At 43.4% G+C, this 13,322-nt stretch overlaps 1 protein-coding gene across 1 annotated transcript in view; it reads right to left on the minus strand.

The window, feature by feature from the left end:
- eeig1a (estrogen-induced osteoclastogenesis regulator 1a) overlaps positions 1–13,322 on the minus strand; it is a 29,006-nt gene that overhangs the window by 1,590 nt on the left and 14,094 nt on the right. Inside the window, exons 3-11 of the mRNA XM_055886520.1 lie at positions 4,417–4,537; positions 4,133–4,162; positions 3,227–3,343; positions 1,337–1,383; positions 1,065–1,210; positions 815–922; positions 522–717; positions 229–350; positions 50–119 (exon numbers count right to left, since the gene is read on the minus strand). Coding sequence (XP_055742495.1) covers positions 50–119; positions 229–350; positions 522–717; positions 815–922; positions 1,065–1,210; positions 1,337–1,383; positions 3,227–3,343; positions 4,133–4,162; positions 4,417–4,537 — 957 coding nt within the window. The remainder of the gene's footprint in view (positions 1–49; positions 120–228; positions 351–521; positions 718–814; positions 923–1,064; positions 1,211–1,336; positions 1,384–3,226; positions 3,344–4,132; positions 4,163–4,416; positions 4,538–13,322) is intronic.

The raw sequence follows: 13,322 nt of genomic DNA on the forward strand, positions 1-13,322 counted from the left end.
TGTGTGTGTGTGTGTGTGTGTGTGTGTATGTGTGTGTGTGTGTTCTCACCTGTTTCCAAGCTGTAGCTCATTCAGGGAAGTGGTCCCGTCTCTACTGACAAACAGTCGCAGGTTACTGTCTGAAGAGGAAACAATCACACCAAGAGAGAGCCAAATGAAACACAGTACAGTTATGTACAAAAGAAATTGCAAAAATGTGCTGGACAAGTGAAAGGACAGGCTTCATACCTTCAGGGTTACTTATGTCACCAAAGTTCTGGCTCTGGACGATCTTTTCAACTATATCGTCAGCATCGATGCGGGTGTCATTCACCCAGGAGGGATGGCTCTCCACAGAATCCTGCTTCCTCCTGTTACAGGGTGGAGGGGAAAGGCCCAGTCATTCAACAGCAAGGTGACAAACAGCAGTCATACAAAGAACAATATCAGTAGTGTTTCACTGATGGATTGGAGTGTTTCATAGATTGTCAAAACAGACACATTGGGCTAAACACATCTGGTGGGTGGGAGATAGGTCTTGCCTGGGGGGTCTGTTGGATGGCAGGATGGGCCGTGGGGGGCGAGGGGGTCTCTCTGGCCGGCAGATGTCGCTCTCCCTCTCTGGGGGGGTGTCTACGGTCACACTCAGGCCCCCAGAGGTGCTGCTTCCTGTGGAGGTGTTCCTCCGGTGTGTGAGATCAGACAGACTGGAGGAGCAGGAGTGCTCTGTGCTGTAGCCTGGGGAACAAGAGTTTACATTACTGCCATTGGTGCAATTACAGTAACAAAGAAATATGACCTCTGGAGAGGGAAGATGGGGAACAGGAATACACACCTGAGATCCTGCTCAGCTGGCTGGCGTAGCTGGAGTTGCGAGAGTGACCCACCTGGAACACTTCTCCTGGGCTGGCCACCTGGGTCTGGTCTGGCTCCTCTGGAAGTCCTGACATCAACCAGAACCACACCTCAATTAGTCAGTCCCTCACCATGTCTCCCAGACCTGGGCTAACTGTTTAGTGTTGATGAGATAATCATAAAACACCCACAGTTACCAGGTTTAATCGGATCCTTCTTGCACGTCATACCTGAGCTGATGACAGAGGGTCTGGGCTTCATGGACCGGCCCAAAGAAGGGGGCCGGTTAGGGGTTCCAGTGCCCTCACCCTTGCAGTCTAGCTGCAGGGTATGATCCTGGCCTGAGATCGAGATGGACTTGGCTGTGCTGGGGGCGCTGCAAAAAACATGACTGGTCAGTCCACATGTTATACTGTGGGAAAAGTGGCGACAGCCTCAGGTTTCCTAAATGTATGATGATGAATGACAGATCAGAGATTTGAACATCTATCAGGTCACTCACGTTTTAAAGCACGGATCTCCAGAGAGGAGGGTCATCCCAATAGTCACCTTCAGAGAAGATCCAGACAAAGACAACTTTTATTACAATATAAAAAGTAAAAGACAGTGAGTCATGTTTGCAGTAGCTATATCAAAAGTTCCGCTGAGGTGCTGGGCATCAACAGCTCTGGGTGATCAGTTGTCATGTGTCCCAAGTGGTCCAGAGCCCCACCAATATCCAGGATATTTGCATGCAATTCTGGTATTTCATGTCACAACAAAACATATCAGTTAGCAAACATTGGTTATATATTTTTTTAAATAGGTTGATCTAATAAAGCATACGTGGTTGCTTTCCGATTGCATTGTTGTTTTGGTCAATTTTTATTGAATAAGACCGCTCAAAAATGCAGCAGTTTCAGGCAGACAGAGAAAGTACAGAGCATAGGTATCATTGGCACAGGGTGCTGTCACTCATGGGGTCACTACATCACCGCAGCACCTACTGGGAGAGCTAGCCAGCAAAAGCCCCTGTTCGGTGACCAGGGTTCTGGTCTAGAAGCACAGTTTCAACTACTCCTACAGTTTTGCGTCGGTACTGCAGTTTAACTGACGCCCGGCAAAAGACAATTTCCATAGATGGAAGTCAGATTTGAACATTCTTAATAAGACACTATAGTCATCACCTCTTTGCACAAAACATCCATTGAATTATTCAAATAATTGTCACTGATGACGTTTATTCAAATTTTTTAAATCTCTCACAATTACAATTTTATATTCATCCAATGTCTGCCATGTTTTTGGATTCCGTGATTCCGTTGTCGCTGCTTGTGCTCGCCCAAAAAGGCTCTTTGACATTAGCAACCAGTGTTGCCAACTAATTTTCAGGGTAAGTTGCTAGAGGCAGGTTGATTTGTTGCTAAAAGTTGCTAAATGACGTTGTGATGTCATTGCGTGATAACGTAAAACTGCGTCATTACGTAGAATACACAATAACATTACTCAAAATGACTTGCCATCACAACGAAAAATATGATTTGACATTTGTTCGGGTACAGACTCCCACTATTTTCTGTTCTTCTGGCTGTACAATTTTGATTGAGACATGTTGTAAGTTCTGTTCAAGATCAAACATTCGTGACCAACTATATTCATTGGGTTTGGCTCATCGATTTGCAATTTGCTGAAATTGCTGCTGCCTGTGCACGAGCTGAGTGCCTGCTGCTGACGTCACTCACAATGCACTTTTGCAGCCAGGCACGTGCGTTGTGACAGTGTTTTTGTGTCATTTAGAGGGAAAATGCATGCATTTTAGCATTTGAGTCATTTTTCAAAAGTTGCTAAAAGTTCTAAATAAATGTTTTAAATTAGCTAAATTTGTTGCTAGGTGCTGTTTGAAAAAAAGAGTTGCCAGGGTCTGAAAAGTTGCTAAATCTAGCAACAAAATTGCTAAGGTGGCATCACTGTTAGCGACAGATAAATGAACTTCTTATGCCCGCCAACTTTGATTGGACTGATGTGTCAACTTCATAGCTAGAATGTTCACCAGAGCTGTTGCCAGAGAATTTAATGTTCATTTCTCTACCATAAGCCGCATCCAACGTCATTTTAGAGAATTTTGCAACCGCAGACCACATGTAACCACGCCAGCCCAGGACCTCTGAGACCAACCACCCGGACAGCTGATGAAACTGAGGAGTATTTTTGTCTGGAATAAAGCACTTTTGTGGGGGAAACTAATTCTGATTGGCTGGGCCTGGCTCCCCAGTGGGTGGGCCTATGCCTTTGTTGCATGTTGACTTTATATTTTTGTTCAGTATATATTAGTTGTTCTGTTCAACCAAACCTAACCCTGAAAAAGTACCAAGGTCAACAGTCGACTCCTGTCCACCCAAGCTCAGTCACTTACCTTCAGTATGGAGTTGTCCTGTCTGGTATTCTTGGTGTCGTATCCCTCCAGTAGACAACAGCGGACCGCAGAGCCTGAGCCAGCGAACTCTGCCATGTTTAGGTCAGTAAAACCCAGCTGAGGGAGAGCAACAGTTACATTAAAGGTAGACTCAGCGATATGACGTAGATAAAGAAAGTAAAACAGCATTGTGGGTCAAACTAAGAGTGCTGAAGAGTGAGGCTCAATTTCTCCGCTGTGTTGTTGCCCTGGCTACCACGCTGTGTACGTGAAGCAAACCCGTGCACATATAGCCGAAACTGTGTGAGAGCAAGGTCTTGCATCTCTCTCATCTCAATATCTGCGGTGCTGCTTGTGGCAACGTCATTTCACTGAGTCTACCTTTAAGTACAGTAGTTTTAAACCTTCATGTACTGTTACATACATGTAGCCATCTGGATGTAGAGACAGACTGTATATGCTCCAGACACTTAGCCCTACTGTTTCTCATTTTAATCTCAGGTTATCCAAGAGGAGATGACTCTCATTTCCCTTTCTCCAGGTTTCATTTCCTCGAAGCTACTGTTTACAGATGTGTGTATTTAAGGAAGCCTACTTCCATGGAGGAAAGGGGTTATATTTAGCTTAAGGAAATCCAGAAGCAGAACGTGAGAAAACACAGGAAGGGTCCCTGGCAACCTGAGTGTGCATTCTCTGTAAACTTTCCCCATCTAACATGGTATAGTTTACATATGCTTATACAGGAGTGCCAAAGTTGTTGCTTGTGTTTGTAGAAGTGGGGTGACTAATGTTCCTGTTTAAATGGAGTAACAGGAGTGTTTGTGTGTGTTGACACCAGGCTACAGTAAATTGTTTAAATGTGTTTATGGATATAGGATGGAGTGCTCAGGAGGAGTGGGCTCTTACCTTTGAATATGTTTTTCCTCCTTTGAGTTCCTGTATAGAAAACAGGAAGAGGGAGATGACTCCTGAGGATTTTGACAGTCAGGCATGCAGTGGAGTGTGTGTGTTTAGCACTGCTCTACCATCAGATTATAGAGGCTACAGAGAGTTAGGGGGTGTTAATTGTACATGGAAAGATGCATAATCCATTATTACATGCAGGAAACTGTAGCCCTGGATGTTCACAGAGATAACAGCATAGAGCTGTGTGTTGGTAAGAGGAAAGTCTCCAATCAGTCAACACAGACCTTCTGCACAGAAACCCGACAGATCGAGGGATCCAGCACTCCAGTTGTGGGGTTGGCACTCATTTTACACAAAAAGGTGAACCTCTTCTTCCAACGAACACAGTTCTCCTGAACCTCCACTCTGTGTGACAAGAGGACAGGGATCAACAAGGGGATGGCACTACAGCACATATGCATCAATCTCAATAAAAAAGGAATTGGTTAACACATCTGTTATTAGTGTCAAGAGAAATCGAAAGAGGAGAGTGAATGACAGTCATTAATGTTTGAGTGATCTCAAAAAAAGAAGTCACTAATTCAACGTAGCATATGACATCACTTGTGCATTTGGCCTCTCTTCAATGTCTTGCTCCAGTTTTAGAGAAAGTAAACTTGTTGTCGAGGAAACGGTGAACAATAATTTGCAGGCTTCTGTAAAAAAAAAGTTAATGTAATTAGGCCAGTGCCTGACGTCACCCAGTCCATTCATACGTTGAGGAAAATGGCTGAGAATACAGAGTGGTTGGCATAAAACATTCCTGGTGATAATCTACTTCACATTTTAACATGCTTCAAACCCTCCTTCTCCCAACTGGACAGATGGACTGAGTGCAAGCTTTGACAGTACCACAGTCATGCCACGGCATGGACCCAGTATCCAGCCACTCAGAATGCACAGTAGAAACTCTAGTGAATTCAGTGCTTAATGTGGACTATGGAAAGAATAAATAACTTGCAGAGCAAGAGGAGCTAAATGTATAGGGCTAGATATGCATGACCCATCATCTTCAATGCAAACACACAGCCATGGTGGACAGATCAGCCTGGTTACTGTAGTGTGTACCACCTTCTGGGAGTGCTCAAACAATCAGGTATTACCAGACTGCAGTCAACTACACCAGAGGATACCCAGTGAAACATAACTATCCTTTAAATTAGGCAAAACCCAAGCACCCTGTACAAGTGAGAAGGCAGTAAATGCAGCAGGCTTCCTGAGCGGTTGATCCAAAAGAGAAGTAAAGTGCCTTCAGAAAGTATTCCCTTTACTTTTCCACGTTTTGTTGTGTTACAGACTGAATTTAAAATAGTTCAATTGAGATTTTGTGTCACTGATTTACACACAATACCCCACAACGTCAAAGAGGAATTTGTAAGGATTGACGCTGGAGACGAGAAGCAGGTACAGGGAGTGAACATTTAATAAACAATGGACATGAAACAGTACAGGAACAGCGTCTGGACGGGGGGGGACGGGGGGACGGGGGGGCAGCTGAAGCATGACGTGGGATGGGCGCCTGCAGAGCCCACCGAGGCAAGAAGACCTCTCGAGCCAGGTAAGGTGTGGAAGCCCGACATGCTAGCTGAGGCACCCCCGGTTCCATCGGCGACTGCACCCGGACCCGACATCACCAACCAAACCAAAAACCAAAAACTCCCAGATGCTTCCATTAGTGGCGTCAGCATTCTGTAACGGTCAACGCTGGAGACGAGAAGCAGGTACAGGCTGTGAGCATTTAATAAACAACGGACATGAAACAGAACAGGAACAGCGCCTGGACAGGGGAAAAATAACGACATCAACGACAATAATGCTGACACGGGGAACCAACTGAGGAACAGACAGATATAGACGAGGCAATGAACCAAGTAAAAGGAGTCCAGGTGAGACCAATATTGCGCAGCTGTGCGTAATGATGGTGACAGGTATGCGTAATGAAGGGCAACCTGGCACCATCAAGTTCTGGAGTAAAAATGTGCTTAAAATCACATAAGTTGCATGGACTCATTCTGTGTTCAATAATAGTGGTTAACATGATTTTTAAATGACTACACCATCTCTGTACCCCACACATACAGATAATTGTAAAGGTCCCTCAATCAAGGAGTGAATTTCAAATCACAGGTTCAACCACAAAGACCAGGGAGGTTTTTCCAATGCCTTGCAAAGAACAGGTGTAGACCTTTCCGTGAAACGCTTACAAGCCCTAAACCAACAATGCAGTTAAGAAAAATTGAGTGGTTGTGTTATGCAAAGAAATAAATGTTTTGTCCTGAATACAAAGTGTTGTGTTTGGGACAAATCCAACAAAACATATCACGGATTACCACTGTTTATATTTTCAAGCATGGTGGTGGCTGCATCATGTTATGGGTATGCTTGTCATCGGCTAGGACTAGGGAGGTTTTTGAGGATAAAAAGAAACGGAATACAGCTATAAGCGCAGTCAAAATCCTAGAAAACCTGGTTCAGTTGGTTTTCAGACACTGGGAGATGAATTCACCTTTCAGCAGGACAATAACCTGAAATACACGGGCCAAATCTACACTGGAATTGCTTACCAAGACGACATTGAATGTTCCTAGTTACATTTATTTTTATTTTTTTATTTTTTTCACCCCTTTTCGCCCCAATTTTCATGGTATCCAATCACTAGTAATTACTATCTTGTCTCATCGCTACAACTCCCGTACGGGCTCGGGAGAGACGAAGGTCGAAAGCTATGCGTCCTCCGAAGCACAACCCAACCAAGCCGCACTGCTTCTTTAACACAGCGCGCCTCCAACCCGGAAGCCAGCCGCACCAATGTGTCGGAGGAAACACCGTGCACCTGGCCCCCCTTGGTTAGCGCGCACTGCGCCCAGCCCGCCACAGGAGTCGCTGGAGCGCGATGAGACAAGGAAATCCCTACCGGCCAAACCCTCCCTAACCCGGACGACGCTGGCCCAATTGTGCATCGCCCCACGGACCTCCCGGTCGCGGCCGGCTGCGACAGAGCCTGGGGGCGAACCCAGAGACTCTGGTGGCGCAGTTAGTACTGCGATGCAGTGCCCTAGACCACTGCGCCACCCGGGAGGCTAGTTACAGTTTTGACCTAAAATCGTCTTGCAAAATCTATAGCAAGGCTGTCTAGCAATGAGCAACAATCAACGACAGAGCTTGAAGATTTATTTACAGAATAATGGGCAAATATTGTACAATCCAGATGTGCAAAGCGCTTAAAGACTTGCTGTAAATCACCACCAAAGGTGCTTCTACAAAGTATTGACTCAGGGGTATTTCTTCATTTCATTTTCAATAAAATTTGCTCAAATTTCTAAAAACGTTTTCACTTATGGGGTGTTGCGTGTAGATTGGTGAGAAGAAAAAATATATTTAATACATTTTGAATTGAGACTAACAACAAAATGTGGAATAGGTCAGGGGGTATGAATACTTTCTGAAGGCACAGTACCTAAGACTAACCATCACTGTTCTGAAATAAGCACAGGGAAGTACTACAGTCCCTTTTGTCAAGCAACAGAAAATAAACTCACTGCCATTCAGGTTTGGTGTTGTGCAAAGAGGAAGAATTTGCCCTGTGAACAGCGGTCAGTTAGCACATGGTCCCTAACCAGCTGACACATTTGATTAACTATAGAGCTGCAGAGGGGCTTCAGTATAGTGGTGGGTAGTCGTTGGCTCCTTGCAGGGCACAAAGCCAAGGCACGTGTTCCTACTCCATGCCATGCAAGGGAGTGGCGTCATAGGATCATCTGCCCAAAGAAAAGTTCCAGGTGAGCCACATGTGATCCCTACAGTACCTCTACATTAGGGACAGCATGTCCCCAACTGCACACATGGCTTTTACGATGCAGACCCCGAGTATCAATTCCACACTTTAGGCATACTATATGAAGTCACATGACTGACAGTGACACTTTATACCCTGCTTGACTAGTACATGGTTGTCCCCTCTGCATTGGCAAATGGCTAAAATGCAAGAGATGTGATCCAGCCTTCCACATAATGAATATATAGCACTGTTTAAGTTTATACAAATTCTTCCCTTCTTTAGTATGAGTGTCGGTTCGACAAAAACTGAACCCCACCACAGTAAGCATTTTAGATTTACACTAGGATCCATCATCGTGCGGTGAAACATCAGAAGTCATACATTTTCAATGGAAGGAAAGCGAGAGAAGAGGAGGGGACCGGTAAAAGCGATGCGAGCATGGGTAAGGGAACTGAGTAGGCCGGGACTAAAGTTCGAGAAAGCTGAACTTTATTTACAGTTGAAGTCGGAAGTTTACATACACTTAGGTTGGAGTCATTAAAACTCATTTTTCAAACACTCCACAAATATCTTGTCAATAAACTATAGTTTTGGCAAGTCGGTTAGGACATCTACTTTGTGCATGACACAAGTAATTTTTCCAACAATTGTTTACAGACAGATTATTTCAAATATAACTCACTATCACAATTCCAGTGAGTCAGAAGTTAACATACACTAAGTTGACTGTGCCTTTAAACAGCTTGGAGTATTCCAGAAAATGATGTCATGGCTTTAGAAGCTTCTGATAGGCTAATTGACAATTTACATAATTTGAGTCAAATGGAAGTGTACCTGTGTATGTATTTCAAGGCCGACCTTCAAACTCAGTGCCTCTTTGCTTGACATCATGGGAAAAATCAAAAGAAAATCAGCCAAGACAGCAGAAAAAAATTTTTGTAGACCTCCACAAGTCTGGTTCATCCTTCGGAGCAATTTCCAAACGCCTGAAGGTACCACGTTCATCTGTACAAACAATAGTACGCAAGTATAAACACCATGGGACCACGCAGCCGTCATACCGCTCAGGAAGGAGACGCGTTCTGTCTCCTAGAGATGAACGTAGTATAAACAAAAATAGAACTGTTTGGCCATAATGACCTTCGTTATGTTCAGAGGAAAAAGGGGGAGGCTTGCAAGCCGAAGAACACCATCCCAACTGTGAAGGACGGCGGTGGCAGCATCATGTTGTGGTGATGCTTTGTTGCAGGAGGGACTGGTGCACTTCACAAAATAGATGGCATCATAAGGAAGGAAAAGTATGTGGATATATTGAAGCAACATCAAGACATCAGTCAGGAAGTTAAAGCTTGGTTGCAAATGGGTCGTCCAAATGGACAATGACCCCAAGCATACTTCCAAAGTTGTGGCAAAATGGCTTAAGGACAACAAAGTCAAGGTATTGGAGTGGCCATCACAAAGCCGACCTCAAACCTATTGAAAAATTGTGGGCAGAAATGAAGAAGCGTGTGTGAGCAAGGAGGCCTACAAACTTGACTCAGTTACACAAGCTCTGTCAGGAGGAATGGGCCAAAATTCACCCAACTTATTGTGGGAAGCTTGTGGAAGGCTACCCGAAACGTTTGACCCAAATTAAACTATTTAAAGGCAATGCTACCAAATACTAATTGAATGTATGTAAACTTCTGACCCACTGGGAATGTCATAAAAGAAACAAATGCTGAAATAAATCATTCTCTCTACTATTATTCTGACATTTCACATTCTTAAAATAAAGTGGTGATCCTAACTGACCTAAGACAGTGAATTTCTACTAGGATTACATGTCAGGAATTGTGAAAACCAAATACATTTAAACTCAGTTTAAGGTGTATGTAAACTTCCGACTTCAACTGTAAATCATCTGCGATATTGCGACGGGAGAGACCAATTGAAGCTCCTACTAGATTGGCTGATAATGGCGAGGCTAGCGTTGCTAGGCAAGTGCCACTTGTATAGCGTTAACGGCCAGTTATGGATCAGCGCAAACTGGTGGCAGCTGCTGCTAACACTCCCCTCCCCTTCACCCATTATATTTTTGCAACTCTCACCAACACTGCATGTCCAGTAACACTTTTTCCTCCCTTCCCAGTCTCTCTTTTTTCTTTTTATGAATCTCTCACTTTAGGTCAGGAATGACTGAAACCCAGCTATGGTGTGTTAAGCCAATTTGCCAAATAAAATAGTTGTTTACTAGAGAATCTATTAAAAAACAAGTCATAACTCCACTACTGCTGCTTTGTATTACAAAAACAGATTCCAGCTAATTGATTGGCTACAAACCTTTAGTAATAGTAGGCCTACACATACAACTTGCATGACTATAAACCTTCAGTCATACTTAAATGTCTAACATACATGTGTTCCCCATTTCCTCTCTCAATGATTCATCTTGTACATTCTATAAATGTTTTAAAACACATTTTATGTACGTGTTTTTGTTCACTACCATTTTAGATTTTTCTTCTCTAAAAGGTTCTTTATATAGTCGTCCCTTCATGTTTTGCCTTGGTTCTTAATGCTGTGCCACACACACTTGTTTAGCTCTTATCAGGAGCGCCACACTAATCACTGCCCCCCTTTGGTCTGTCTCTGAAAACGTTCTCAGCCACATTCCACATACCAGATGGCTTTATTCAACCACCATGGCAACCACACGCCTCAAACCCCCGACTACAGCGTTCATTCAAAACAGGAGTGAAAGAGCTAGAGCACTGAGGAGAGAGACGGGGGGGGGGGGGTCTGGAGACAACACTTAACAACCAAACTCATTGTAACAGCAGTATCTGAGACATTCTCGGAGTCAGTTCACAGATACACAAGGCCACAGGGAGTAATCAACAGGGACCTCACCAAGGAAACGCAACACACCGCACTGAGAAAACAAGGGGAGATATACAATATCTGAACAATGTTGAAAGACAATCCTCATTGAGGCCAGCCCAGTTCTCAACACCAGCATGACCTGTTACATCCAGACCCAGAGCGAGTTAACGTGATCACAAAACAACACAAACATCAGATAACAAAACTTAAAAAGGAAAATTCAGGAGATGTGGCAATAAAACCACACAGGAAAAGGAAAAAGGGTGAGAACTATGACTATTGACTGAAAGGGATTGAAAGTTTACACAACGGGCAGATGTTGTTGTCAAAAAAGGAAATAAGTCGGTGGAACAAAAAGTTGTTCACCACATTGAAATCACAGTCATATCCACTAGTAGCTATATCAAAAGGAGTTTGTTTATTTGAGAGCTACAGTACACCGTCACCCCCTACTGTGCCCCAGCTTAAGATGACTCAGTCAGGCATGCTTTACTATGGGATTCTTATCTCCCATCCTGTCTCAGAGGCTGGGTGCTGTCCACAGACCCTCTCCAGTAGCAACACAAAATAGCAGCAGGCCTGTGTCAGCCGCTGGCCCCTGACAGGACTCGGATAAACAGCCTAGCCCTGGGAGAGCAGTGTGGAAAGCTGAGGAAGCTGCAGTGAACGATGACTTCAGGCCATGGTAGAAACAGTACACTGACTGAGGAACACTGGCTATTATTTTAATGAACTCCGCCCCACAAAAAAAAAAATGTGGTTGGTCCGGACCAAATATGATATCTATACTGAACAAAAATATAAACACAATATGCAACAATTTTACTGAATTAAAGTTCATATAAGGAAATCAGTCAATTGAAATAAATGCATTAGGCCCTAATCTATGGATTTCCTGACTGGGCAGGAGAGCAGCCCTGGGAGGACATATGCCCACCCACTGGGCCAAGCCAATCAGAATTCATTTTTCCCCACAAAAGGGCTTTATTACAGACAGAAATACTCCTCAGTTTCATCAGATGTCTGGGTGTCTGGTCTAAGGCGATACCGCGGGTGAAGAAGCCAGATGTGGAGGTCCTGGGCTGGCGTGGTTACGCGTGGTCTGCGGTTGGAGGCTGGTTGGACGTACTGACAAATTCTCAAAAATAATGTTGGAGGCAGCTTATGGTAGAGAAATTAACATTAAATTCTCTGACAACAGCTCTGGTGGACATTCCTGCAGGTAGCATGCCAATTGCACGCAACCTCAAAGCTTGAGGCGTCTGTGATAGTGTTGTGACAAAACTGCACATTAAAAGAGTGGACTTTTATTGTCCCCAGCACAAAGTACACCTTTGTAATGAATTTTACTGTTTAATCAGCTTCTTGATGTGCCACCCTTGTCAGGTGGATGGATTATCTTTGCAAAGGAGAAATGCTCACTAACAGGGATGTAAACACATTTGTGCACAAACTGAGAGAAAAAAAGAGTTTTGTGCGTATGGAACATTTCTGGGATTTGTTGTATTTCACTCATGAAACATGGGATTAACACTATACATGTTACGTTTATATTTTTGTTCAGTGTAATTAACAGTTTTGGACATCAAACTAGAGTACAGTTCAGCAGAGTAGAGTTCAGTACAGTTCTATAAGTTAGTGTACTCAACTCTACTGACATTTTAAAAACTTGTGAAACAGACTTCTATCATTGGTTCAGATTTTGTCCGGTCCAAACCTGAACCAATCTTTGAGTAAGTTTACAAGCACACTAATAGTTTGATATTAAATGGATTATGGCAGTAGGCAGATTATGCAACACTCTGTTTATCGTCATAAGGTCAAAATCAAAGCATAAACCGATTAAAACACCTGTTTTTCTGAGCAATCTTTCAAATGATTATGACATGTTTAAAAAATTAAATAAATGTTAAAAAAAAGTTTCAATTTTTTTTTCAAATCGGTGTTCCAGCAGTGTATTTGATCTGGGCATGTGCTTGCGGCATCCGATCGAGCCTCCCTCTTTAGCGCAAGTGAAGTGTGTTCGGAACAAATTAATGTATGCGTAGTAGAATTAGTTTTCACATACAAACTTAACATGCATGAACTCAGAATCAAATATGCTCCCCAAAAATAACATGTTCGCTGTGGTAGAACGTCATCTTGATTGGCAATTTTCTGCATTTATAAGTGCCATCAGGTAGCCTGATTTCAGATAATCCATGTAAACAGGATTATTAGGGGAATCGTTATTGCAAAGCATGTAAACATTTTAAATCGAACTATTATATTAATCTATCCACAATAAATTACATTATTGTGTGAATGTAACCGTACTCATTGACGTCTATGTTTGGGCCAAATCAAGGCCGCCCGGACCAAAAACTACATCTGTGGATGTTGAAAACAAGGCAGGGCGGAATGACCAAATATCAACTGCTTTTCAACATCCATGGACGTCTGGTATCGGTCTGTGCACAGTGGTTAAGGATGTTGGTTACAGTAAATGCAAAGAGGGGGCTCATGGGT

This window comes from Salvelinus fontinalis, chromosome 28 (assembly GCF_029448725.1).
Source record: "Salvelinus fontinalis isolate EN_2023a chromosome 28, ASM2944872v1, whole genome shotgun sequence".
In the NCBI taxonomy this organism is placed as follows: Eukaryota; Metazoa; Chordata; class Actinopteri; order Salmoniformes; family Salmonidae; genus Salvelinus; species Salvelinus fontinalis.